The 27,776-nt window shown below is 43.4% G+C and overlaps 3 protein-coding genes across 8 annotated transcripts; all 3 read right to left on the bottom strand.

Moving 5' to 3' along the window:
* Positions 1-114: 114 nt before the first annotated feature.
* On the bottom strand, positions 115-7,563 carry LOC139926766 (uncharacterized). Its single transcript, XM_071918572.2, has 4 exons — positions 7,083-7,563; positions 2,477-3,327; positions 2,151-2,217; positions 115-1,728 (listed from the first exon to the last, which is right to left on the bottom strand). Exons 1-4 carry the CDS (start codon positions 7,561-7,563, stop codon positions 191-193), a joined length of 2,937 nt encoding a protein of 978 aa, XP_071774673.2. The 3' UTR covers positions 115-190.
* A 3,243-nt stretch (positions 7,564-10,806) lies between these two features.
* On the bottom strand, positions 10,807-17,691 carry gpr171 (G protein-coupled receptor 171). 3 transcript variants are annotated; one of them, XM_078284172.1, is made up of 6 exons: positions 17,570-17,691; positions 14,778-14,840; positions 13,548-13,772; positions 12,608-12,814; positions 12,350-12,478; positions 10,807-11,633 (listed from the first exon to the last, which is right to left on the bottom strand). In XM_078284172.1, exons 3-6 carry the CDS (start codon positions 13,716-13,718, stop codon positions 11,106-11,108), a joined length of 1,035 nt encoding a protein of 344 aa, XP_078140298.1. In that variant the 5' UTR covers positions 13,719-13,772; positions 14,778-14,840; positions 17,570-17,691; the 3' UTR covers positions 10,807-11,105. The 3 variants fall into 3 exon arrangements, with proteins under 3 accessions (XP_078140298.1, XP_071774672.2, XP_078140299.1); XM_071918571.2 differs by having other exon boundaries at positions 13,548-13,742; XM_078284173.1 differs by lacking the exon at positions 12,350-12,478 and having other exon boundaries at positions 13,548-13,742.
* A 1,116-nt stretch (positions 17,692-18,807) lies between these two features.
* On the bottom strand, positions 18,808-26,717 carry LOC139926764 (P2Y purinoceptor 14). Of its 4 annotated transcripts, none has more exons than XM_071918570.2 (5): positions 26,648-26,717; positions 25,886-25,955; positions 25,396-25,558; positions 24,190-24,449; positions 18,808-20,277 (listed from the first exon to the last, which is right to left on the bottom strand). In XM_071918570.2, the coding sequence occupies exons 3-5, from the start codon at positions 25,543-25,545 to the stop codon at positions 19,509-19,511; spliced, it is 1,179 nt and encodes a 392-aa protein (XP_071774671.2). In that variant the 5' UTR covers positions 25,546-25,558; positions 25,886-25,955; positions 26,648-26,717; the 3' UTR covers positions 18,808-19,508. The 4 variants fall into 4 exon arrangements, with proteins under 4 accessions (XP_071774671.2, XP_078140293.1, XP_078140291.1 ...); XM_078284167.1 differs by having other exon boundaries at positions 24,232-24,449; XM_078284165.1 differs by having other exon boundaries at positions 26,638-26,682.
* Between the last annotated feature and the right edge of the window lie 1,059 nt (positions 26,718-27,776).

Raw genomic sequence — 27,776 nt, 5'->3', positions numbered from 1 at the left:
AAACTTCACTGACAGGTGATCTCTGGAAAGTACAGTGAGGAAACACCACAGCAGTGAGCGCTGAGCACCAAAGATGGAGACTAAATAAATAAAACTGAATAAATAAAATGAGTATCTTGTGGATGACCACTTTAATGCCCAAATGAAAAAAATAAGATTTTCAAACAACACTTTTTTTAAGCAAAATAACTCAGGTCATGACAGCGCTCTTCTGTTTCCTGCGTTTGGCGGCGGCACCAAATGAGTTCTGGTACTTGTCGGCACAGTTGTGTTTCTTGAGCTGCCGGGAGTCGGAGAAGCCGAGTCCGCAGCGCTCGCAGGAGTACAGCTTCACCCCGGTGTGGATCTGCATGTGGGACTTCAGCTGGTTGGATTGGCTAAACTTGCTGCCACAGACTTGGCACTCGTACGGCCGCTCGCCTCTGTGCAGCCGAGCGTGTCTGTAAAAGTTGTTGCGAGTCCTGAAGGCTTTGCCGCATTGCTCGCATTTGTACCTTTTCTCTCCGGTGTGGAGCGTCATGTGGTCCTTCAGCCGGCTCAGCAGCAGGAACCTCTTCCCGCACACATCGCAACCGTGGTGCCTCTCCTCGCTGTGCCGTCGCATGTGGTAAACAAACGTGCATTTGCGGTGGAAAGACTTTCCGCAGGTGCTGCAGCTGAATTCCTTCTCTTCTGCGTGGCTTTCTTCGTGAATTCTCAAAGAGTTGGCGCTGGAGAAACCTTTCAGACAGATCTTACAGCTGAACGGTTTCACTCCCGCCGTTCCGTCACTCTGCCAACTTCGTGCCTTGTCCCGGTCCCTGTGTACCATCTGCTGATGTTCCAGCAGTTTGCAGTTGTAGAAAAACGTCTTCCCGCACAGGTCGCACATAAACGGCTTGGTGGCACCGTGGATGAGCATGTGGGTCTTCAGCGCCCAGGTTCCTGAGAACTTCTCTCCGCACTCCTCGCACCTGAACGGCTTCTCGCCCGTGTGCAGGCGCAGGTGCCTCTGGAGGTTGTTCCTGAGGCCGAACCCGATCCCACACGTCTGGCAGACGAAAGGCTTTTCCCCCGTGTGGACGATCCGGTGCTGCACCAGCGCCCGCTTCAACTTGAACGCCTTGCCGCATTCAGAGCATTTGAACGGCCGCTCGTCCGAGTGCACTCTCTTGTGAGAAAACAGATGAGCGGACGTCCTGAAACTCTTTCCACACGTGGCACACGCGAAACGTTTCTCACCGGTGTGAATGGACTGGTGCTCCTGCAGGATGCTTTTCGCGGTGAAGCCCTTCCCGCAGGTGTCGCAGATGAAGGGCCGGACTTCAGCGTGCACCACCTCGTGTCGTTTCAGCAAACTCATCTTACTGTACGTCTTCTCACAAACCGGGCACTTGAAGGATTTTTTCCGTGCTTCGTGGCGCAAAAGATGATTTTCAAGATTCTTCTCGAGTCTGAATTTTTTGTCACACTGGTTACAAGGCATGAGGTTCTGAGTTTTATTCTTTCTGGCTTCTTTTACTTTGTGCGCCAGGAGGTGAGTCTGGAGAGTCTTCTCCTTATGGAAGCTCTTATCACACTGGTCGCAGAGGAAAGGCTTGTCATGACAGTTCATGTGCTGCTTCAGCTGATGTCGGTAGTGGAAGCCCTTGCTGCAGTGCTCACAGAAGACTCGCTTCTGATGATACTTCTCCTTCCTCCTCCTGTTTCTCTCTTGCTGTTTATTGTTGCTCTTATCCTCCTCGGGGTCTGAGGTTGAGAAAAAAAGCAAAATTACCAGATTGAAGCAGGAAACTAACGTCTTCATACAAAAGACAGCCGCCACTTTCACTGTTTTACCAGCCAAATGCATTTTTAATAGAAAATACGTAGAACTCCCAAACAATCAGACCTGAAAAAGTGTCTAACAGAGTGAAAACCCTTACCAGCCACAGCTTCAATTTACCCGCATTGGACTGGTGACTTGTGGTAATTTACAACCTTTTTTACAACCACATAAACAAAATGAAACCCCAAATTGATAAGAAAATAAATAAAAATCCTCTATCCTGTAGTTGTTAGCGTTGTGTTCATGGCCCTTCTGCAATGACGACATATTATTCCACTGTTACAGTTATTAAGTCTCTTTGAATAACAAATCCCTACACACTCAGTCTGAAATCTGAATTCACCTCTTCCACCCAGCGACTGTCCTCCAGCTCCTCCAGGATTGTCTTCACTCTTCTCTTTCACTGTTTCCTGTAAAAGACAACAAGGTCAACTTTGTCATCTCAGTGAATGAAATAACAAAATCTCTACAAACATGCAGTAACACTTTATTCATGCTAGTGTTGCAATGAAGTACGAAGTTTGGACAAAATTCACTACAGAGTTCAAAGTTAAAGATTTATATCTAGGTTTATGATTCAGGTGTGGTAAAACAAGCATTTTTTGTGATTGGTGTTGGTTATTCTCATGAGAAAAATAAATCACACCTACTACATTAAAACAGGCCTACCTCAGGCTTGGAGGTAACCACAGGGTCGGTGGTTCTCTGAGCTTCAGCTGTGGGCGAGGACGTCAGGCTGGGGAAGACTCCGCTGACGTCCAGCAGAGGAGCGTGGGAGTTGGGGAGGATTTGACACGCGGGCACCAAAGGAGCTGCGGCCATCACAGACTTCAGGATAGCCACGGACAAGGCTGCGGGATTCAGGGGGGTCTGAGCTGGAGGGAGCAGAGGGACTTGGGGATCGGCAACGGGTCTAGTTGTGGCCACCAAAGCCGCCTGGAGATTCACCACGGCTGGACTTGTAGCTGCCATCGACGCTTGCGGACTGGTGACGGCTTGACTTGTGGCGACCGACGAGACTTGGGGATCGCCAATGGCTTGACTTCCAGTGGTTACTAATGACGCTTGAGGATTGCCAATGGCTTGACTTCCAGTGGTTACTAATGACGCTTGAGGATTGCCAATGGCTTGACTTCCAGTGGTTACTAATGACGCTTGAGGATTGCCAATGGCTTGACCTGTAGCCCCCAAGAGCATCTGGGGATTGGGGGTTGCCTGACTTGTTGCCACAGACAAAGATGTCAGGTTGGTGCCAGCTTGATTGGCAGCCAATAAAGACACGAAGGGGTTAGCAGCAGCTTGACTTGCGGCCAGTAATGGTGCAGCAGGGTTAGAGACAGCTGGACTTACATCCACAGGCACTGAGGTCAGATTGGGGACGGGTTGGCTCGTCACCAGCAGAGGGGCGAAGGGGTTAGAGCCGGTTTGGCCTGCAGCCGCTGCAGAGTTGAGGATGGACAAGGCCAAGGCTGCAGGGTCAGAGACCGTCTGATTGGTGTAGAGAGACACAGCAGGGCTACCTGTGTTGGTGAAAACACCACAAAAATAAGAATTAGGCCTTATTCATCAAGTAAGACACAGAAATACATTTGCAGAAGGCATCGGTAAATATTTTGACAATGCTAAGCCTTAAAAACTTTTTATGGATGTTAATGTTTTGAATACGTTTATTTCAGAGTCTTTAAGCATTCTTAACAGCTGCCCATTCACCGAGCTGTTAATGCACTTAGAGATTTACTGTTCCTTTTTTCACGCCCTCTTGGAAAGCATTATGTAAATTGCGCAGTAGATAAGTGCTATATAAATCTAGTTTAAATCCTTATTGCATTTTTATAAGAACACAGTGAAAATGAATGCATCTGAACCTTAAATTTGCTTCCACTTAACATTACTGCCATTTAAACTGCCAAGTCCACTTAAAGGTGCAAGCTAGTTCTGTTAGTCACCTTGATGTTATAATTATATTCCTTATCTGCAGACATGCTCATACATTTTCATAGTGTGCAAGCCCCAATGTAAAGTAGAGAGTGAGCAACTGGCTCAGGCATTATGAATATCAATGAAAAACACACACATTCATTAGTGATTCTACACAGTCAGAACAGGACACACACCACTGCAATACAGACCGGATCACAAATAGTTTGGTTTCAAAATGAGACATCCTCCATTTACAAAAAAAGAAAAATGACAACTGAGGTGCAAAATAAAAAGTGCAGATTGCCCTCGAGTGACACAAAGCAAGATGCTCAACCCAAAGGCTGTAAGATAGGTCTGCTTGATATTTTGAGTCATATTGTGACAGTGTGTTCATAAATATTCATGAGGAGTGGGCGGGTCCACAGGTCAACATGTGCGGTGCTCAGCTCCTCCGTCTAGTCGGTCATTAGACCAAAACATGACGACTATAAATATGCATGAGGGGGAAATTCATAAATATTCACTGGTGAGTTCACATGGCTGGTGTCCAAGCAGCTGCAGGGTCTGAAGTCCAGCTGTGGCAGAGAGTTATTCATGTTCAGACAACTGACTGAAAGTGCAGCGTGTCCTCTGCAGTCAGGCTTGTGAGGTGAAGGGTGTCGGCTCGAACCCCAGGACAGCTGGAAACATCTGGGCGGTGAAAGTGAATAAAAACACCAAATACTGTCGACATGCTCTTGAGCAAGGCACCGAAGAACACCTGAACCCCCAACTGCTTAGTGTCCGACAGCAGAAGACTGTGGTTGTTCTGGTCCCAAAAGATATTCAAAAAGAATAAATCCATTCATGTTACAGTTCTAGTGCAGCTTGAAAGACCAAAACTATTCTTATATGGATAATCTACTATGATTAAAAGCTGTTTCTAAACACTGTGGCTACACTGCGGCTATTTGAGGAAAACTAAATTATATTTTGTAAATTTCATATTCTATGCAGCAGTGATGTCACAGTTTTGTTGCTGTGGTGGCACAACACTGCTGAATGAATTAAAGGATAAGGTTGGTGTTTTTTAATGCATTTCTTACCATCAACAAATCCTTTGAAAATAACAAAATCAGCAATGAATTTGTTTTGCCAACAAGTCTCGTCCATGTAGCCGCTGCAGTAAAGCCTCATGTCCCAGCAGCCATAGAACTGCATTGTATTAAAAACTATTAAACCCGTCACAGAGCCATGCTGCTGCTCTGCAGCATATTTCATCATCACGGTGCACCGGGCCGGACGACTTTTTCCTCAAACGACTTAATAAGCCGACCGTAAACACGTTTTCCATCTCAGGAAAGTAGTTCTGTAGCACAGAAAATAGTCCCCGGCATAATGAAGAATTTGTTCCCATTTGAATTTGATTTGGTAATAACTACAACAGCCTGACTTTTCATGGTAACAGTTAGAGATTTTTAAAATGTAAACTATGTCTTTGTGAGCTGTATTTAAAGGTTTTTATCTTACAATTGAAGCCAGTGACTTCCGGATTGAAGACTAAAATCGGAACATGGGAAGTCAGAAAGTAACGGGAGGAGAGCAAACGCATTGCTGATTTTGTTATTTTCATAGGATTTGTTGACAGTAAGCAATGCATTAAAAAACACCGGCCTTATCCTTTAAGTCGAAACACTGATATGTGAATTTGAATCAGGTTTCGGTGGATTTTCGCTCTAAAGCTGCAGTCCAGGGTTGATGTGTCGCCTCACGCTGTGCTTCTTCTGTAAAGCGTCTCAGGGTGTGAGCACACCTGCAGAGCGGGGAAGTTCACTGTGTTGTATTTCTGTTTTTGGTTTGTTTAGGTTCAATCACTGCTCATTTAAAAAATATAGCGAAGGTCAGGCCGTATCTCACTCTGCCGGACGCTGAGAAACTAATCCATGCTTTTGTTTTCTCAAGGCTTGATTATTGTAATGCTCTTTTAACCGGAATACCTAAGAACTCAATAAACAGACTACAACTTGTTCAAAATGCAGCAGCCAGAGTTTTAACTAAAACCAGGAACAGAGAACATATTACACCTGTACTTGCATCTCTGCACCAGTTGCCTGCGTCTTTTAGAATCAATTTTAAAATGTTATTGTTGGTGTACAAAGCTCTCAATGATATGGCACCATCATATATTGTTGATTGTCTGTATTTTTATGCACCTACTCGCTCACTCAGGTCATCAAACTAAATTTAAACTAAATCTAAGAGGTTTGGGGAGGCAGCTTTTCTATTTTTTTTATGCACAAACTATTTGGAATAATCTCCCAGCACATATTAGACAGGCAACCTCCTTAGCATCTTTTAAAACACAGGTCAAAACATACCTTTTAATTTAGCCTTTTGTTTCAATCTTTCTTACCTTCTGTTTTAGCCTCCTTTATTGTAACTGTTTGTTAACCATATTTTTATTTGTTCTTACTTGATGTTTTTACTGTACAATTTTCCGATGTATTTTATTGTAATGCACTTTCTGTTTTGTCTTGATTTTATGTAAAGCACTTTGAGCTGCATTTTTATGTATGAAAGGTGTTATACAAATAAAGTTTATTATTATTATTATTAATAATTAAAAGTGAACCAGGGCTTGTAAACTGAAGTCACATGACTCACGAGTAGCTTGTTTATTGGACAGAGTTTTAACCTGTTATCCTGCAGGTTGGAGATTTTGCAGTGGGGAAAGTTACAGTGACCTTATTATACTTAATGCTATTTTTTAAGTCCTATGGTATCACTTTAATATTCTTATAGGAACTTATAGTGAGTCTGTGGTACTCAATAGTGAGTTGTTTACAGTGAACTAATACATTATGGTATATTTTATCTACTATGGTATCGCTATAATAATAATCCTATAATATTCCTACAGGAACTAATAGTAAGTTTATAGTGACCTTACTGTACTTTATGGTACTTCACTCTCCTGTGGAATCATTAAAACACTCCTATAGGATATTATACTTTATAGTTATGTTTTGATGTTTGTGTAGTATCTTTGAGGGAAAAAGCACATCCAAAAATAAAAGTAGTATGGCAGAGTGCTCACTTTCCACTTTAATTTATTGCCACACATTAATGCTGACGCGTTTCGGCCCATACAGCCTTCATCAGAGCTGAGCATGCTTCAAATTCAAGTGAAAAGTTTTGGATGTGCTTTCCTCACGGTTCAGTGTTTTTGGTTAAGCACTCCAATCAAGTCTACTGTGGTTGATGCGCACTTCTACCTCCACTGTTTACTACAGTTCATTTTCAATTACGGTGCCTACAATCAATTAAGAATTCCAATTAAGTGTTACTGAAAGACGGAAACATGACCGCGGCTCACCCAGCAGTGACCCGTTCTGCAGCAGGACATGCACCGGTCCCGTCAGAGTCCTCTCCCTCCGCTCCCTCTCCAGGATCTCTCTGTTCCTCTCCGCCTTCTCGCTGACCCTCCTCACCTCCCTCTCCAGGTGGGACAGCTCCCTCCTCAGCCGGCCCACCTGGCTGCGGAGCTGCTTCTCCAGCAGCAGCCCGGCCTGGACGCTGCTCTTCAGCTCGCCCTCCAGCTGCCCCCGCTCCGCCTTCAGAGCCCGGTTCTCCCTCGCCAGTCTGGAGGAACTGTCCCGGTGCAGCTGGTTTATTTTAACGGTTAAATCTCTGCCCATGTCCTGCAGGATCTGGGGGTATGTCGCCGCCGGCTCCTCCTCGCCGCCTCTCCGACACTCGTGCTCCAACACGGCGATGGTGGCTCGGACAGAAACCTCCACCACGGTCCGGCTGTCGCTCTCAAAGCTGTCGCCGTCGCTGCTAACGCTAGCTTCCATTTTTGTTAAAGTCGATTTAAACTGCGGCGTTTTGTTCGCATGTTAACTTTCCGATATCCAACCAACTAACTCTGAAGTCTCCGGCACTTCTTCTCCTGGGAAATCGCTGCTCTGTTCTGTCGCAGCGGAGCGGGTTGCAGCTTTGGGAACGTTTGTAGTCCGGAAGTGCTGAAGCGGCGCACGCGTTGTCCGTCAGGTTTCACAGAGCGCATGCTCAGTTCAGCTCTGTTCCGCGTTGGTATGAATATTTATGAGTATCCAGTGTTTTGGATTGATTAAACAGGATATCTGGTAAATAAAAAAAGGTGGGGAAACCGTTTCCTCTAGTTAGGGATCATAATAAGGCAGATAATATATAATATAAACAAAAATCAAATATATTTTTTAGAAAAGCATTAATTACATTGTATTCCACTACATATACTGTAGCCAGATTACACTGTATGGGTCATAAATGCTGCATTATCTGATCTCGTTTATCTTATGTGTATCTTATGTTATCTTCTATTAATCTGATCAGTAGGCTAAATATTCTATCAATATTTGCAAATATATAAAGGCAACAAACCCTCCTTCACTCTTTTATATGTGATTTGTGAATTAATTTAAAGGGTTGAAATTTATGAAAAGTTTGAATAAAAAAACAAAAGAAAGTGACACTGATTGTTTTGATGTCAATGCTATTAATATCTGAGCTTGATTGCTGTGTAAATATATATTTTTCTTTACTCTGATGATTTTGTCTGTTCAGCAGCCTTGCCTTCTTTTTTCCTCCAATCATTTTGCATTTTTTAATACCTTTGGGAGCTTTTGAGATGTTCCTTACATGCGGTTTGTGCACATATGCCTTGCCATAATTTTAAAACTGTATCACAAGTGATGGATTGGTAAACAGCCACCAATAAAAACAAAAGTAATTATATTTTCATGAAAACATTAATGTATGCCTATTTCTCCTTAAAAGATCCTATCCTTATATAACTTACCTCCGCTTTGATACTACTTACTTATGAATTAAAGTCAGAAAAATTGATGTCAGACTAAAAAGTAAAATAATAAATAATAAAGTATTTCCCAAATGAGTGTAGGTGAGTTTACCTTCCACCAACCAGCAGCAGGAAACTCATTCCTATTAAGAGACGTAACAGATCTAGTTTGTGTACCCCTATTTCTATATATTGTTCTCACTGATATATATTAGATATCATCATATCATTAAGAGATGCAACAACAACAAGAGCTGTAAGGACAAATACAGCAAACCTCAGCATCTCCATCTAAAAGAGGAGAAGCAGAGACAGAGGAGAAAAGTTGATGTTGACACTGATGATGTAATTCCTACTGGTCGCCAGTAGAGGTCGATAACGGACATGGATTACTTTAATTCATTCATAGATTACCTTTAATTGTGCTGGGGAGCTCAAAAACTGAAGTTTCTCATAAATGTTCTTATTCATGAAATCAGCTGAGCAGAAACTCGGCTACTGTCTCTAAAACCTTCATTTAACAAGTCAGTTCAGAGATGAGCTTTGTTCCCCGAGGTCCCACGTTAGACATGGGGGTTCTGTATTTTACAAGCCTTAATACAAGCCTTAATGTTGGCCGATGTGTATATGTGTGTGTGTGTGTGTGTGTGTGTGTGTGGGTGGGTGGGTGCGGGGGCTATTTATTCGCCCTTTGAGACTGTAACTGTGAAGGACTATACAGATAAACTTGACTTGATTTGTTCTGTTTTAACTGCACTTGACCATATTTCTCATTTGGTATAATAAAACCTAGTGTATACCTCAGTACTCAGGACATCTATGATGCTCGTATCTAAAGAGCTGCTGCATCGTAACGTAGAAACCTCCCAAAACAACAGACCAGTGTTTCTTCAAAGCCGTTCAAGAACTGGAGCAGCTGATTTATTTCCCCCTCTGGTGCCGGTGTGTTTTTGACATTTTCCATTCACACTGTCTGCATTGGGCTGATTCTCTTACAGTGAAAATCCACTGAAGGGAGCTTCACAGGTGACGTGACGCTCCCGTTCATTTGAATGACAGCACATGTAGGAGTTTTGCAGAGGATTGTGGGAAGGTTAATCAGTAAGGTGAGTAGTGTATGTCTGCTTGATTAAGTTCATTCACGAAACATCACAAAACTCGTTCCGCCTGTCATTTGTTCCTCTAGACAGAATGGAGAAGTTACTTATTGTCGTGTCAGTCGCAGCGTTGTATTTGAAACATCTTTGGCCAAACGCCATGACAAAATAAAAAGAGCGGTGGAGGACGGTGTCTGGAGTCATGTGAGGACATTTACAGGACAACATTACTTGCTTGAATTTATAGTCTAACATTCAATCTGTGTTTACTTAGTAGGCAACCCTAGCTAGGCAAATGAAATCAAAACCTGCATCCATTAAAACTCACTTCAACAAGACGGACAACGTTTTCAAGCCGAGCGTTGTCAAGTGTCAGAGGCGTTGTGTTCAGACATTTACTGTTATTCAACCTACAAGCAGATTGTAGTTTTAGTTTTACAAACATTTCTCAGAGACAGAGCTGCTCTGGAGGCAGAAATAATCTGATTGGTCGAGTTAAACCTCAGTGGGCGGAGCCAAAGAACTACTAAGTAACATTAGAGTGAAGCTCAGTGAAAAACATAAGAGGTAAGAGAGGAGGAAGCTAATATTATGAAGCCTAGCGCTCTGCTGCTAACTGAAAAAATGCAATCTACCATACTAAGTTATGTAGGTTAGCTAGTTAGCTAGCTGACCTTCAAGTTCAAACTAGCCATACTAGCCTACAGCTAGCTAGGTAAGCTAGTTAGCTAGCTGCTGACCTTCAACATCATGATGCCATGGTAATGAAGGAATGAAAAAAGGAAGTTATTGCCATTTATAGTTTTCATTGGTAATTTGACTAAAGTTCCTTCTTTCGCACTCAAACTTCCACCCCAAAAACCTGTGGCTCTTTGGCTCCGCCCACTGAGATTTAACTCAACCAATCAGATTATTTCTGCCTCCTGAGCAGCTCTGTCTCTGAGAAATGTTTGTCGAACTAAAACTCCAATCTGCAACTTGCAATGTGGAACAAAACAAAAAAATATTTCCTATAGTTCACATTACAAGCAACCAAATAAGGACATTTAGACATTTAGATGATTCTCTCATCTATTGAAATTGTAAACCTTTATCTGATATTATTATTACTATGTTAGGAAGGTGATAATCAGAGTAACAGAACCTGGTTGACAGCTAGATTTCTGCTTAATCTTTGTATTTATTAGGGCATGTAAACTCCTTTTTTTTTTTTTTCAAACTGTGCAGGTCAAAGGTCACCAGACACAGTGACCTGGATGTAGTATTTACAAAGAAAACAGCATATTGCAGTGCATATTATAGACATATATCCATGTAAACCAGGTTATTGGAGAAACTTTGTAACCATGTAAACATTATAATTTAAATATTGCTTTACTCAGGGTGTTGGTGTGCAGGTTTGGTCTTTGGCATGAAAACGTGTGTGAACTCTTGCTTCATGTATCTGAATATAACATGACTACAGCACCGCTTCCTGTTGTGCAGCCGTCTCAGGTTGCAGTGTTTCCTCAGCAGCCTGTTCCTCAGTATCGCTGACTGTCTGGTTTGTGCGGCAGCGGAGCGCCTCGCTGACAGTCTGTCGGAGCGGCGGCAGGAGGCGGCAGCACAGCAGGGGGTCGAAGCAGAGGTGCAGCACGGCCAGCAGGAGCGTCCACTCCTTCGCCAGGAAGAGCCGCCTCTTGGTCTGGCAGTCCGTGATGACTTTGGCCTGGGCTAAGGTGTACGGCGTCCGGACGGCGTGGTACGGCACGAAGGCGACCACGTAGGCCGCCGCCAAGGCCGCCACGCTGGCCGCGGCCCGCCTGGCGCCGACCCGGCGCTGCGGGTCGTCCCGGCTGCCCACGAGCCTCTTCAGAGCCAGGCCGCATGACAGCAGCACGGCGGCGGAGGCGTTGAGGAACAGCGCCATGCAGAGGAAGACGGTCAGCGTGTGCCAGTGGAGGCTGACGCCCGCCTTCAGCGCCGAGCAGCTGAGGAACCGCTGGGGCTGCAGAGACGACAATAACATCTTCCAGTTATGTTTACAGTCACAATGAAATAAAAAAATACTTTTTCACCTTAACTAATTCATCATATCATAACATACACTGCTTTAATAATAAAGGCCAAAAATATATTTCTCTAATTTTTATATCAAAATCAAATGTACAGAGCCATGTTGGACACCATGATGAGAAGCAGCAGTACTAGTAGTAGTAGCAGTAGTACAGTAGTAGTAGTCGTAGTAGTAGTATTAGTAGTAGCACAGTACTGAACCCGTACTTGCTGGATGGGTAGAGCCATGTTTGGCAGCATGATGAGAAGCAGCAGTAGTAGTAGCAGTAGTACAGTAGTAGTAGTAGTAGTAGTAGTACAGTAGTAGTAGTAGTATTAGTAGTAGTAGCACAGTACTGAATCTGTACTTGCTGGATGGGTAGAGCCATGTTTGGCAGCATGATGAGAAGCAGCAGTAGTAGCAGTAGCAGTACAGTAGTAGTAGTAGTAGTAGTATCAGTAGTACAGTAGTAGTAGTAGTAGTAGTATCAGTAGTAGCACAGTACTGAACCTGTACTTGCTGGATGGGTAGAGCCATGTTTGGCAGCATGAGGAGCAGCAGTAGTAGTAGTAGTAGTAGCAGTAGTAGTACAGTAGTAGTAGTAGTAGTAGTATCAGTAGTACAGTAGTAGTAGTAGTAGTAGTATTAGTAGTAGCACAGTACTGAACCTGTACTTGCTGGATGGGTAGAGCCATGTTTGGCAGCATGAGCAGCAGCAGCAGCAGCCAGGTGATCAGAGACAGCAGCCGGGCGAAACCGACTTCCTGCAGCCGCAGAGACGGGAGGCTCTGAGACTCCTGCAGGGAGACGACACGTCGCTTCAGATCAGCAGGGTCGCATCATGTGATCAGTTCTGTGACATGTTACAGTGACTCAAAACATTTATTTGAATTTTTGCATTTTTTTTACCCAATTTCTTTCCCTACCTGCAGGTAGCGGTCGGTGGTGATGAAGGCGAGGAAGAGGATGGAGGCGTAGAGGCTGATGTAGACGGTGACGGCGCTGGCCTGGCAGTGGAACACCATCAGGCCCCACGGAGCCACGCCCAGGTCCTTCAGGATCTTGAAGGGCAGAGCGAGCGTCAGCAGCAGGTCGGACACCAGCAGGTTGACCAGGTAGACGCTGATGCTCTGCTGCAGAACCACAACAGAACCACAACTAGAACCACAACTAGAACCACAACTAGAACCATTTTACCTCCTCTCCTCTCAAATCCCCTCATCTCATCTAATCTCTGCTCAAATCCTCTCATCTCAGTTCAAATCTTCTCGTATCATCTCATGTCATCTCCTCTCATCTCATTTCTTTTCTGGCCAAATCCTATCATCTCATTTAATCCCCTGTCATCTTACCTCATAACCACTAAAATCCTCTCATCTCATCTCATCTCATCTCATCTCATCTCATCTCATCTCATCTCATCTCATCTCATCTCTAAACCTTTAATTTCAAATCCTTTCATCTGATCTGACCTCATCTATCCTTATCTCATCTCCTCTAAAATCCACACATCTCAAATCCTCTCATCTCATCTCATCTCTTCTCCTCTAAAATCACCTGATCTCACCTCATCTCTAAAATCATCTCATCTCACCTCATCTCTAAAATCATCTCATCTCACCTCATCTCTGCTCAAATCCTGTCATCTCAAATCCTTTCATCTGATCTGACCTCATCTCTCCTTATCTCATCTCTTCTAAAATCCTCTCATTTCTAATCCTCTCATCTCATCTCATCCGCTCAAATCCTCATCTCAAATTCTTTTACCTCACCTCACCTCATCTCACCTCACCTCACCTCATCTCACATCATCTCACTTCATCTCATGTCATCTCCTGTTTCAATGGAAGTCAGTAGAAGTCCTACCTTGGCTCTGTGGCTGTGGATGAAGGCCCAGAGAGACAGCAGGTTGCCAGGCAGACTAATGATGAAGATGAGGATGTAGAGGACGATGAAGGCTCCCATCTGGTCGTTGACGATGCAGCGCTCCTCCTCTGCTCCTCCGGCGCCGGAGGAGTTGGAGGAAGGAGGCGTCATCTGCAGCCTCGGCCTCGACCGGAGCTGAAACACAATCCTCTCTGCTCACACACGCTTTAAAAGACAACCAGGCGCTTCACTGACGGTCAGAGCAGGAAACTCAGAGGTGTCACCAAGTCAACTCTGCTCGAGTCTCAAGTCAGGCTCAAGTCTTGAGGCACAAGTCTCAAGTCAAGTCTCATATCTAAATGTAGATTACCAAGTCAAGTCCATGTCATTAATGTCAAGTCTCAAGTCTAAATGTAGAACAGCAAGTCAAGTCAGAACAAATCAAGAGTCCAGTATCAATTTAATATCTTAAAGAAAACTAAATATCTAGGACTTTTCAATGCAATATGGTTTTAATAAGATAAAAACTTGGTAAGAGCATCATGAGTTTGATTTCTATAATCAGTTTCAACTTCAATAAATTCAATCATTCCATACAAATTCAGAAAACAGAATTTAAATTCAGTCGTCTGCTGGAACAAATCTCATCACTTTCAATCTAAGTCATTTACACAAACACAAGATCTCAAGTCAAAACTTTTGAAACTCAAGTCTGCAATTCAAATTGTGACGTGAGTCACATGACTTGGACTCGACACGTCACAATTTTCGAGTCCCCACATCTGCTCAGTGACAAATAAGTCCCAAAATTCACGAACCACTTTCACTATCTAACCAGCAGCCGACTAGAGCCATCTTCCCACAGCTGAGTAGAAATGCCATAGCAGAGCTTCACAGAATTAATCATGATCAATTTGTACCCGGTATGATCGTCTTTACACTGTGGGAGGAGGATCCACGAACAGGAAAAATAAAATCCTCTTTATATGAACTGAACAAACCCAAATCAAACCCCACTCATAGTAATCAGAGATAGATCTCCAAAACAACTACAGATTTTGGTGGAAACGGTTAAGGGAAAAAGCAACTACATGTCCTCCATCCCACTTTTAAATTTCAGCATTATTGCTGGCAGTTAATAAGATAAAATCCTCCTCACAAAAGTGCAAAAAGCAAACTTTAACACTACGGTTCGGACCAAAGAAAGCAAACAGTAGGTGTGAGTCTTACTTCCGCAGGAGGAGCAGGTGCTGTGGTTGTGGTTTGGTCGTCTGGCTTCTGCTGTCAGACAGTCTGGTTGGAAACAGGAAGAGGAAAAGAAAACTTTTTACTGCATTATAATGTCTAGGAACATGTAAGAAAAAATATATTGAGTGTTAATGCTGCCTGGGTTAAAGGTTCAGTTCCCTCTGTAGCTCAATGGGTGGAGCAAGGCACTAAGATGTTTTCACACACTTTCTTCAGTCTGCTTCTCTGGACCGACAGCTTTCACACCATCAGACTTTAGGCGTAAACGAAAAGAACTTGTGAAAACGTCCGAACACCGGCAGGGTTGGGGGTTCAATTCCCACTGTGACACCCTTATTAAAAATGTATTCTCTCATGGCACTGTAAGGAGCCTTGGAAAAAATAAAAGCCTTTACCAAACGGCAGATGTTACATGTTAACTGAAAACTATATGCACACAGAAAAATAAAGGTGCGAACTCGAAGACCATTTCTGGTTCCACAAAGAACCTTTCAAGAACCTTTTAATCATATATGGTTCTTTGCGACATTAAAATGTTCTTAATTCTTAGTTATTGGATGGTGGGTGACGGCGTAAATGTGGAAAATAACTAAAACCCTCCATAGTTTATATTGTGCAATTGCAAATGAGACTATATACAAAAACACAATGCAGGAGTGAGCAGAAATGTTCTTTGTGGAACCAGAAATGATTCTTCTATGAATTTTATCTTTTTATCTGTCTTTTATTGATGTAAAGCACTCTGAGCTGCATGTTGTGTTTGAAAGGTGCTATACAAATAAAGGTTATTATTATTATTATTATTATTATTATTATCACTCTCAAGAAACATTTTCGGCACCTTTATTTTTCCTGTGATGGAACTCACATGCAGTACATGCAGGTTTTCAGACATGAGTGGTTGGCTCACTACTTCTTTGTTCATTCAAAAATGCAAAATGTTGGAAGGAATTTCAGCAATTTTGACAACTTTTTTCCAGCAGAAAGCAGATGACAATTTTTACAACATCAGTCAGAGCTTTTATATGCTGATAAATGTTCAACTTAGAAATGATCATGCTTCCTCATGATATCTGAGTCTGGTATCTGCTGCGCTCAGCCTCCAGCCTGACTCGGCCATGAAGAGACATTTAGTCTATGTCTTCTCATAATGTTCACTAGTGTCTGAAAATAAACAGGAAATAGTGTAGTCTATTAAAGTGTCTGCTATTAAAGGGGCTGCAACTACCACAGACTAACACCTCCTCAGTGTAAAAAATACAAGTTGGCAAATTCATGTTAAAATTCATGTTAAAAACAAAGGCTTTGTTAATTTATCATGAGTTGAGTGCCTTGGATTTATTAAGACTCATCATGCAGAATGTGAAACAGACTTTGTGGTGATAAACTCTCTCTGCAGCAGGAACTAACAGGCCCGGAGCTTCCTGTCTGTTGTTTTACTCTGATATAAAGGAACTAAATAGATACTAGATACTGACAACACTCACAGACGGTTTTATGTTCGCGTTAGCTAGTGTGCTAATCAGATGTGTTAACAACAAGACAGTGATGTTAGCTGACCAGATGCTATGGTTAGCTAGCTAACAAGCTGACATTATCTAAACACTAAATCAATCAGATGGATCAGTGATGAAATGATCAGTTCAGTCAGAAACAGACAGAAATTAACCGTCTGTTCAATTCTGTTGAGACAACAGAAACACAGTCAGCTGTTCACAGAGCTGAGGACCTCCAAGATGGCCGCCAGAGAGGGGTGTTGCCTCATCCCTCTATAGATCAAGTTGCTCCTATAGATGGAACAACTATTCTTGTGGCCATAGAATGATGGATGATAGAGAAGTGAGAAAGAAATAATGAGAAAAAAAGTGTATTTTTTTGTGGATCTAGCAGGAAGGAGACAGAGTTTGAGGCCAGGAGGATGTGGTGCTGTGAAGGGTCAGTGCAGCGTTTCAGTTCACCATGAGCTGAACCACAGAGCTGGCTCACAGATACCCGACTCACTGAACACCCAGACTGTACATTTACATTTTAGTCATTCAGTGATCTTATCCAGAGAGACTTCTACTCAGTTCCTACATCAACACCGTTACAAACAGCCAACAGTAGAAATCATCTTCTATTTTACGCTCTTATCCAGAGCTATTTGAACAGGGCTGCTCCCTGTTCAAATAGCTCTGGAGGTTCAGGACACTTCAGCAGGGTGGACGGCTCTTCATGGACACACACTGGCTGCTGCAGGGGTCAAACCTGTGACCTTTGGGTTACATCATGTTGATAATAGATATCTTGAACATTTCTTGGGAGTTTTTCCTTGTATGCTTCGAGGCTCTAAGGCTGTAGAATAGGTGGCTGTTGTGTCTTCTTGATAAAATGTGCTGTTCTGTGTCTCGTGCTTTGATCTGCTTCCTGATGTTTGCTCTATCATTCTGTTCTATGGTTGACTGTTGATCAGTTAGATCTAGTTAGGCTCATTCTGTGTAAAGTCCTTTGAGACATGTATGTGATAAAGAAATAAACAAACTAGAACTTGAACTTTAAATTCGACCATTTGACCAATACATCAATTCAACATTTAAATTAAATGTGTGAAGAAAATCAAATATCATGTCAGGTATTCCAGATGTTTTTCTGTAGCTGTGGTCAGGAGGAACCTCCATCATATCAGAGGTGATGATAGCTGATATTTAACAAAAGGCCTATATTCACCCCGTAACCTGTGTATCTGTGTAACCCCACCCTGAACTTAAAGGAAGAGATGAAGAGAAGGTCCTTACCTCCTCGGCTGTCCCCTCACTGCAGCTGTGCAGGCCTCTCGCAGGTCCTCAGACCACGTGGTCGTGTGTTTCCGACCCTCAGGATGGACGGGCCCCTCTCCTCTCCTCTCCTCTCCTCTCCTCTCCTCTTCTGGACGTCCTGCAGTGTGTTTGGACCGTGTGCCTCAGAGAGACGAAGACGCTTCCTGCCTCGCGGCACCTGCTGTCGTCAATCTAACCTCAACTTTCCACAGTTTGAAAGTCAAACAAAACCACAGGCCACGCCCCCTCTGTCTGACACACGCCGGCTTTAACGCCTTCCCAGCATTTATGTCATGAAGAAGTTTTGTTCCAAAATAATACAGATCTGCCATTCGAAGGAAGTGACACTTTATCTTATAAAATGATTGAGAGGAAAAAGATAAATTTTTGAAAAGTCCTTGGTTGCCTAATAAGACACTTTTATAGCCTGGATAATCTAGAGTTTACAGATATCGAATGATTAACTGAAGGTAATGATATTCCCCCTAAATGGTTATATAATGTTTTTAGAAGAGAACTTTTCATTTGTTTCTGGGTAATATGGTGAAATCAGGTTTGTCCCTTAACATCTTAATGAGTCTTTAAATCTTGTATTCAGCTGTAAAATGGTACAAAAAAAAAAAAAATCTGCCATTGGGTTGAGATCCATTTCATCTGTTTCCATCCTTAAATCAAGTGACATTACCTTGAAATAAAGCTGATCACTGCACTGGTTTCAAGGTATTGTCCTCTACTTAAAGAAAATTCATGCAGAAGAGTAGAAATGCTCTGAAAACCGGTGACATTAGCTTGCTCACTGGCAGATCTTTGTAGATATTTGTTGGGAAAAATATGTTTCCCCAGACAGAACACGAGATTAAATGTCAAAACGACAAGATCAAGTGCAGTGTGGGGAAAACTGACGCGTGGTTTCCAGTGTTGATAGTGAAATGCAGCTTCCCCTCGCAGACGTTCGCCTCTGCATCAGTCAGATTTCTCAGAATGATAAAAAAGGTGGTTTTCAGAGGGGGAAATGAACAGCAGCCGCCGCCGTAATGCTGCAAACTGAAACTGACGTGTGTCTGGGAAGTCCGGCTCGTAACCAGACTCTTTGTTGGGGTCCGGTTCTGTTCCACAAATCAAGTCAGCTGGTTAACAAGGGAAAGCGTCTGGTGAAACCCTCAGCCACGGTGGCCTTTGTGTGAAGAGTTTCAGACAAAACATCCTCTTAGAATAAATATTTAGATTGTTTATTTTATTCAATATCAGCTGAGAATATACAAAAAGTTAGGAGTATGTGATTAATAATCTACAGTATCTATCTATATACAAAATGAACATCAATCCTTCTGTTTCCTCTCTGTGACGTGATGACAGAAGTACAGTTAGTTTTAAAAGTTGACATTTTATTAAGAAAAAGGTGTTGCTTGGAGGATTTTCAGTATGTCATTTCTGGCATTTCCCATGTTTAGTCATGCGTGAGGTGTGAATGTTTACCAGTAAGCATTCAACTGTTAGATTTCTGAATGGAGCTTGATATAATGTTCTTTCCTTTACAAAGAGGGGCTACGAAGAGCATTTAAAGCAAATCAAAATCCTCAGTGTAAAGAGGAAGTGATGCGTCTTCTCTCCACTAACTGAGCCTCTGTAGATTTTCCCTGTTTGTCCAAATTCAATTCTGCTGTCAGTTTGCTCTCTGGTGGGAAATCTCCTCCTCAGAGGAAGAGACCGATCCAAACTGAAGAGGGAAATCCAGAAGAGTCTCCTGAACAGCAGCGACTGAGCGCTCCATCCTCCCCCCCCCTCCTCACCGCACAGGATTTCTGGGTAATGAAGTCCTTCAAACTTTCAAAAATGCAAACAGTTATCTCTCGCTGCCACTTGGGGCCTCCAAAGTGCAAAGTTGCAGAGTGCAGCTTTACCAACAGAAGTCCTGCACCTACAGCACACTGGTTCGCCTCGCTGCAATGCCGAATGACGCCTTCCTCTCAATCTTGGCGACGCTCAGACGGCCATCGCTGGTCCTCCTCTCCTCGCCGGGCGCCTGCGTGGCGCCCTGCGTGGCGCCCTGCGTGGCGCCCTGCGTGGCGCCCTGCGTGGCGCCCTGCGTGGCGCTGAACACCCTCCGCAGGCTCAGCTGGGCCCGGAACGCCTTGCAGAAGATGAAGTAGATGAGCGGGTCCAGGCAGACGTTGAGAGCCGACACCATGACGGTCAGCTCCTTCAGGTAGAAGAAGGCCTGGCGCCACGCGCACCGCCCCCTCAGGAAGGCGTAGGGAAGACGCACCAGGTGGTACGGGACGAAACACACGCAGAAGACGGTGACCAGCACCAGCATGTTTCTGCGGGACTTGGCGAGCTTCTTGGATCCTGAGGACGACGCTCGCCCCGGCTGCTTCCGCTGCACCAGCGTCAGCCTGCGGGAGGTGCTGGAGTAGAAGAAGACCAGGGAGACGAGGACAGAGAAGAAGACGGTGGCGGAGCAGCTGTGGATGATCTTGTAGAACAGGCTGAGCTCGGCGCTGTGCAGGGCTTCGCAGCTCACCGCGTCTGGGACAGAGGTCAGAGGTCGCTGGGTGAGGAGCGACAGGGTGACGTAGACACCCGTCGAGGCCAGGAGGGACACCCAGGTTACCGTGGAGATGATATAGGCGGCCCGCACCCGCTGCAGGATGTGAGTTCCTAAAGGATGGACAATCTTCAGATACCTGGAGAGAGGAGAGGAGGAGAGAGGAGAGGAGAGAGGAGAGGAGAGGAGGAGAGAGGAGAGGAGAGAGGAGAGGACAGAAGAGGAGGAGAGAGGACAGAAGAGGAGAGGAGAGAGGAGAGGAGAGAGGAGAGGAGAGGAGGAGAGGACAGAAGAGGAGAGAGGAGAGGAGAGGAAGAGAGGAGAGGAGAGGAGAGGAGGAGAGAGGAAGGGAGGAGAGGAAGAGAGGAGAGAGGAGAGAGGAGAGGAAGAGAGGAGAGAGGAGAGGAAGAGAGGAGAGGAAGAGAGGAGAGAGGAGAGGAAGAGAGGAGAGGAGGAGAGAGGAGAGGAGAGGAGAGGACAGAAGAGGAGGAGAGAGGACAGAAAAGGAGAGGCAGGCATGGGTTAAATTTGTCAGCAGATAACTTCAGTGGTCTTATCAATAGTTAATAGTCCGTTGTCATTTCTGGGCTTCAGATTCTATTCTGATCCAAGGTGAACATGAATGGGATTTTTGGATTCCGTTTTCCAATCGTTCTGTTCTTAAAATGGGTGAAACGATGTAAGTAGAATGATAGCAGACGATTCCGGGCCAAACATGGTTGTGTTAAGGCACTTAAGGGTGAGTTATGGAAATGGCAAGTGAACTGTGGGCCAAAAGTGGCCCGAGTTTAGCCTGACACTTTTAACGTTTGTCGTAGCAGCCAAATGTGTCCCAAGTGGTTTCATCCAGCTTGAGTTGTGGCTGTGTCCTGGCAGCCGGATTCAGATGGGATCATTGCCATCAGTCCACGGCGGTGTGTGGGCCGAGTGAAGAGGTAAGTGTGGGCCAATACTCACATATTTTAACGTTACTGAATTAAAAATATTTTGCTAACAACCATGGTGTGGATGTTGCGTTATCCTCACTTCATGCCATGAAATGCTGAATGCTAAGCTAAGTATGGTTAGAGATTTTTTTTTTCATTTATTTCATTGCAGCTTCAAAATTTCAAAAACCTCCTTTGCAGCTGCTGCCATAATGTATACCACACTGCCTGAAAGTACATGCTGTAGTAAAGAATGATGACTGTATGATGAGTGTTATGTAGAGTATGTGTATAATCTACTGTCTATAGTGGAGTGGTATGTATAGACTCCTGTGTACTGAGCGTCTTGCAGTGTCTTGTTCTGTGTGTGTGCTTAAAAAAAAACATATTCGGCCCTGCAGTACAAACCGCACTCTCACTGAAACTCACACTGAATTTTTAGACCCCATGTGTGAGAAACGTAAAGAGGAAGCAGAGACCACTGACGCCACCAATATGAAAACGTATGTATTCAAGGTGAAAATGTATGTATTCAAGGTGCTGTAAAGCGCTTTAAATGAAAGCAGATTCGAGTTTAATTCTACAAAGATTTCTCGGAGGCAGAAATAATCCCATTGGTTGAGTTAAACCTCACTGGGCGGAGCCAAATAATTTTAATTTTTAACTAATGTTTTTCATATTTAACCATGACCAAGACCTTTCCCTAATCCTTAACCAAGTTGTTTTAGTTGCCTAAACGTAACCATTAACCAACATGTGGGACGTAATTCGGTTTGTGGTGGAGAAACGTTATTTTCCCACAATACGTGTCCACAGCACGTAAATCAGAGTTTGTGTTTATTTCACTATTTGTGTGAAATTATGTTGTTTTTTCTGGCTCGGTAACATTAGACTGAAGCTCAGTGAAAAAGACGAGGTAAGAGAGGAGGAAGCTAATATTATGAAGCCTAGCGCTCTGCTGCTAACAACAATACAATCTACCATACTAGGTTAGCTAGGTTAGCTAGTTAGCTGACCTTCAACTTCAAACTAGCCATACTAGCCTATAGCTAGCTAGGTAAGCTAGTTAGCTGCTGACTTGGTGACCAGACGTTCCTGTTTTCCAGTGACAGTCCACAGATTTGGTGCTTCGTCCCCAGCTAGCACGGCTCCTGGAAATGTCCCTGGATTTCCTTCAAAAGGGTTTTTAAACCACATGAAAACCACCTTTAGTAGTAAAGTTACTGTCACATGAATCACATTTCAAATTGTTGCCAACAGCCATGTATGACTCATCCTGTCTGTTTTACTGGGCAATAAGCCATAGCTTTGGCTTTTGTCCAAAAAATTAAAGAGTCACATTAATGCTAACATGCAGAGTGAGTTTGTAGATTTTTGCAGTTCCTGAAACAGTCCAGGTTCTCCGCCCGTTCAGGTTTAACTCAACCAATGAGATTATTTCTGCCTTCACAGCAGCTCTACTTCCAAGAAATGTTTATATAGCTAAAAGTCCAATCTGCTAAATGAAGGTGTCCACAAACTGTAGGTCTCTATCGGCACAACACACGCTTCTGCTTTTTAAGAAAACATGACCAGAAGAACCTCACATCCTTATCGACAAGAAATCCTCTGAATGGTTTTGTGCAGCAGCTCAGCTGACTGGAACAGGAAACCACAGACATGACCGACTGGATGAGAAGACACATTCACAGCTCGTCTCTGTATAGATTTCTAAGTACAGTTTGTTTCAGTTTTGTCTTCTGTAATCATCCAGTTTGTCATAGTTTAACTCCTTCATATGGTTGCAAAAAAAAAACTGAGATAGTGATTGCTGAACTTCTGCATAAGTGTATTCTGCTGACATTCCATTGGAGATGTGCGAGGATTAAAGATGCAGCTCAGCACTACTTTCACCGATATTAATTTGACTTTGACTAACACTCTGACTTGTGTGTTGAGGTTGAATCAAACTCTGAAGCGTTTATCTTGTTTTGGGGAGGAGAATACGCCTGAATCAGACAAAACAACTGAGGTCTTGGTTAGTTTACAGTGGCGTCACAATTCCAGCCAATCGCAAGAGGTTTACCAAAGTACACTGCGTTTTATTGGCTGAAAACGATCTCCTAATCTGGTGGCTGCGTCATGTTGACTGTAACTAGTCAGTCAAAATGAGCGGCAAAGGAGAAACCTGGAGCTAAGAAGACGAAGATATCTTCTTCATACGTGAGCCGAAAAGCACATTCAAGTATTCAAAATATACAGCGACGAAATGAGGGAGCGGGTCCATTCAACTGTTGAGCAATGTCATGGGAAAGTGAAAAAACGACGTCACCGATACTCCAGTCTGCCACGCCTGGCAGATAAAATCCTGTTAGATCACACATTTCCAACCACATGGGTTTTGTTTATGAACTCAGAACCAAAAACAGAAACGATGTCTGAACCTCTTCTTTGTTCAGACTGAGCAAACAAAACTTTTATGTGAGAACGTCCCACCGGATCTACCGTAAATACGAGGACACCTCCTAGAGATTACAACTAGGATTTATGGGAATTTTTTTGGCAGCTCTGATTTCTCCCACTTGGAGTCATAAATTGCGGAAGTGTTGACTGATGTCGGCAGTCCAAGGTAATGAAAATCCAAATTATCAGTTATATTCACACTCATGCAATCAACTCTACTTAGGAAAAGTGAGCAACATCTGCTGCAGGTCGTTTTAAACAAACTGGTCAATTTTAAACTAACATGCTGACGACAACAACTGAATGCCGCAGCACTATAATTATCAAGGAATATCCATGTCTTTTTGTACTTGTGGTTCATTTTCGGCTTTATTGTATGAATTTGTTTCCGTTTTCACGTACGACTCTGCGCTCCGTTCAGCCATATTGGAAAGAGCGATTACGTCACAAATCCGACACCACTTGAATGCAAAGGAATAATATACTGTATGAATTCTTAGATTGAGTGGTATTCCCATTTAAACTCATAAACAAACTTTTTTGTGATTCTCCATAGATCATGGAGGAGATTTTCATTATTTGGAGTGCAGGGTTAGTGTCCGAACAGGTCAGGTCACTCGTGTCACACAGGATCAAACCTGAGACCGGCCAGTTATGGGACGGCCTGATCCGTCTGATCCTACCTGTTAGCGGCGATGTATCCCATGAACAGGATGCTGGCGTACATGTTGAGGTAGAAGGCCGAGGCGCCGAAGTGGCAGTAGACCCGCCGGACCGGGACGGAGCTGCTGGCGTAGTTGGCGATGCGAAGGGGGAGACAGAGGCTGAGCAGGAAGTCGGCGGCCGCCAGGTTCTTCAGGTAGACCGTCACGCTGCTGGACGCCTGCTGAGGGGCGCGGCAGAAGTAAACCTTCAGGGTGAAGCCGTTCAGGACCAGACCCACCTGGGGAGGCAGCAGGGCAACACTTACCGTCAGTCGCCTTTATTCACCAAGTTCAAGTCTTTATCGTCCCGCCAGGAGAAACATACAAGAGTGATTATAAATACATCACTAACATTATCACACCAAAAAAACAATTAAAATACATCACATCAAACACTAAAACACAATGGGTCACGACCAGATGGTTAGAAGGCTGTGCATAGAGAAGACTTGAGACTTGACTTGACTTGGGTTCTGGTGACTTGGGACTTGACTCTGACTTGTACTTTGATGACTTGAAAAGGTTTCTAAAGTCTTGACTTGAGATCTTGTGTTTGTGTAAATGACTTAGATTGAAAGTGATGAGATTTGTTCCAGCGGACGACTGAATTTAAATTCTGTTTTCTGAATTTGTATGGAATGATTGAATTTATTGAAGTTGAAACTGATTATAGAAATCAAACTCATGATGCTCTTACCAAGTTTTTATCCTATTAAAACCATATTGCATTGAAAAGTCCTAGATATTTAGTTTTCTTTAAGATATTAAATTGATACTGGACTCTTGATTTGTTCTGACTTGACTTGCTGTTCTACATTTAGACTTGGGACTTGACTTGAGACTTGTGCCTCAAGACTTGAGACTGACTTGGGACTTGAGCAGAGGTGACTTGGTCACAGCTCTGGCAGAACATCATGAACCTTCATCCTCCTCTTCAGAACAGACTCTTCATCTTCTTCTTCAACAGCAAGCAGACACATCGCTAACTTTCTCTGCTCCATTTTGATTTTCAACAGATTTATCTGCTTTGTTACTTCAGATCAGCGAGCTGACGCTGATTAGACAAGTTGTCAAACATTCATGTGACGCTCACAGCTGAGCTTTGAGTTTGAGGAGTAAAAAGCTTCTATCTGATCTCAGACTGAAGTGAGTCTGATGTGAAGGTTCGGAGGCGCTGAAACGCACCAGGAACACCAGGCTGCAGACCAGCATAAAGAAGAGGTGAGCCGAGGTGTCGACCCGCCCGCAGGGGGCCGAACCGCCGCCGTCCGACCGGTTGACGCCCGACGACTGGTTGAAGGACGAGGCCACGCCCTCTCCCGCCAGACCGCTCATGTTTCTGGGTAATCTGACAGAGGTGAAGCAAGCTCAAGTTAGTTAAACACCTTCAGGTCTTCAAAGTCTGGACTGTAGCCTGAATATAGCTTACACTACAATGCACTGTTAACTTCCTTGATAAAGACGCATTTCAATTAAATTCAGTTCAGTTAAAGTGAGACTGCCTTTCTTTTTTCACTCCAAAAACAAGGTACAACATTGAGTTGTTGTTTTTTTTAACTTTATTTCTTTTTTTTTCAGCGGTGTAACATTTCACCTTTTATTTCTGAGATGGCAGAGATTCTGTTTTCAACCTGTTTTTCTGTTTTAAAGCAGAAATAAAAATAAAATGTCCAACCTGAGTGCTGCTGAAGAGGGGAGGAGCGTCGCTCATTCCTCATCAGAATCACTTCCTTACAGATTCCCGTCTGCAACAGACAGGTTGTATGATTACACAGCAGGACTTATAAAGAAATATCTACAACTTAATCAGCAGGCGTTTCATTCTCAACACAGTCCAGCACTGTAACTCAGTCACATCACTGCATTTTATTCCCTCTAAACATCCAAAACATCCAGTTTAGATCATCTCGACTCTGATCAGTGAAATGAGGCAGTTAGGATGTTTCTGCACAGCAACACTGTCATGTTGCTAAATTTCCCGCTGTCCCCCTCTATGAAATTACATAAAAATCTGCTCTGAAACATATTTAACGATACACAATTATTTTTCTCATTTCTAGATGTTTAATATAGTTACAGGAGAGAGACTTTCATCACAGGATTGCATTTTCTCAGATCTTATTTTTTTAAATTCACAACTCAAACCTCGTGAAACAAATCCAAAAAAATAATAATCACAATAAAACTGTCAGTTAATTTAACTCTGAAAGTGTTCAAATCAACACTGTCAGTGTTTATGAGTCCAATCAAGTCTTAGTAACACTTGAACATTTGAAAACTTAAGAGTCAAGTTTTGCAGAATCCTACTTTAAAAGGTAGAGCCGGTAGATGAAGCTACGCTACAAATAAATAAATAAAATGTTCATTATCATCATATTATTATCAGACTGTAAGCAGTTAGCAGTAGGATCAGTGATCATCAGTCACCTGCACTCACCTGTCTGTCCGTCTGCCAGTCGGCTGCAGAAAGCTTCTCTATACGCTCTGCAGCTTCCTTCTATATAATCTTCACATAAGGAAGAACTTCAGAGGGGTGTGTGTGTGTGTGTGAGAGAGAGAGAGAGAGAGAGAGAGAGAGAGAGAGAGAGCTGCAGAAACACTGATGTGGTTGTAATGGGGTCACAGCGGTGATAATTTGCAAGTCAAAGCAGAAACTTGCTGCAACATGTTATTTTCCTCATGCGTCATGGTAATCAGAGTTGATCCTGCAGCAGCAGCGAAGTGAAGATTAAATATGAGCGCTTTAGTTTTATGATGATTATTGTTATTTTATTGAATGCATGACTCCGCTTACAGAGCCACTTCTGTTCCTCTGAGGGAGAACGCTGTCAAAATACGCATAATTATCTTTTTGTTGTTGTTGTAAAAACAGAAAAAACTTATATTTAACACTTTTTGTTGTGACAATTCTTAGCAAATATCCATAACTTCCTGCACAGATTTTTTAAAGCACACTGTTCATTAACTAAAAAACACATTATAACATTCTTTGAAGCAAATCCAATCAGTTGTTACGCCCGGCCTAGGGGAAAACCGAGCATAGCATAAAAGTGACTCCCCTCTTTCCCAGCTCCCAAAGATGACCAGTGCCACAGCAGGTGCAGTCCAAACAAAATTGATTTATTTAATCACTCTTCAATACGGTAGCAAAACGTCGGGGGGAGCACAGCCAAAATAACAAACAAAACGATCTATGAAAAAAAAAGGTAACTAACTTACCTAACTTAAGCAAACGAAAACAAAAGTACAATCAGCTTCCCTGCCTCCCTATCAGAAACAAGAGAAAAGAAAACAAAGAAAAAAGGCTTCTCACCCCTATGGCTACCGGGACTACTCTTCCAAAAGTTATTTACATTCTTAATAACAAAGTCAATCTACACCACTAGGTCAACACAGTATTCATGTGGCACAGCACGGTCCGGTTGGGAGCCAGGAAGGAGAAGGAGTGAGCCGGCATCGGACAGACGCCCTTTTTAAAATAGGCGCCATCAGTCTCCCGTCCAATCACCAGCCGCCACCTGCAACTTTGGCCAACAGGGGGCGCACCTGCCCCTGGCCTACTTGTT

This window comes from Centroberyx gerrardi, chromosome 6 (genome assembly GCF_048128805.1).
Source record: "Centroberyx gerrardi isolate f3 chromosome 6, fCenGer3.hap1.cur.20231027, whole genome shotgun sequence".
NCBI classification, from domain to species: domain Eukaryota; kingdom Metazoa; phylum Chordata; class Actinopteri; order Beryciformes; family Berycidae; genus Centroberyx; species Centroberyx gerrardi.
The sequence above is the reverse complement of the archived record's forward strand: the minus strand, read 5'-3'. Positions and strand labels throughout refer to the sequence as shown.

Bases quoted from the DNA above. Each gene is read 5' to 3' on its own strand.
- LOC139926766 (XM_071918572.2), bottom strand. From the start codon at position 7,563: ATGGAAGCTAGCGTTAGCAGCGACGGCGACAGCTTTGAGAGCGACAGC. The intron at 3,328-7,082 runs GTGAGCCGCGGT...TCACCAACACAG, and splicing joins GCAGAACGGGTCACTGCTGG to GTAGCCCTGCTGTGTCTCTC. The intron at 2,218-2,476 runs GTAGGCCTGTTT...TGTCTTTTACAG, and splicing joins TGGTTACCTCCAAGCCTGAG to GAAACAGTGAAAGAGAAGAG.
- gpr171 (XM_078284172.1), bottom strand. From the start codon at position 13,718: ATGACGCCTCCTTCCTCCAACTCCTCCGGCGCCGGAGGAGCAGAGGAG. The intron at 12,815-13,547 runs GTAGGACTTCTA...GTGGTTCTGCAG, and splicing joins TCCACAGCCACAGAGCCAAG to CAGAGCATCAGCGTCTACCT. The intron at 12,479-12,607 runs GTAGGGAAAGAA...GTCTCCCTGCAG, and splicing joins CCACCGACCGCTACCTGCAG to GAGTCTCAGAGCCTCCCGTC.
- LOC139926764 (XM_071918570.2), bottom strand. From the start codon at position 25,545: ATGAGCGGTCTGGCGGGAGAGGGCGTGGCCTCGTCCTTCAACCAGTCG. The intron at 24,450-25,395 runs GTGCGTTTCAGC...CTGCCTCCCCAG, and splicing joins TCTGCAGCCTGGTGTTCCTG to GTGGGTCTGGTCCTGAACGG. The intron at 20,278-24,189 runs GTAGGATCAGAC...TCCTCTCTCCAG, and splicing joins GGATACATCGCCGCTAACAG to GTATCTGAAGATTGTCCATC.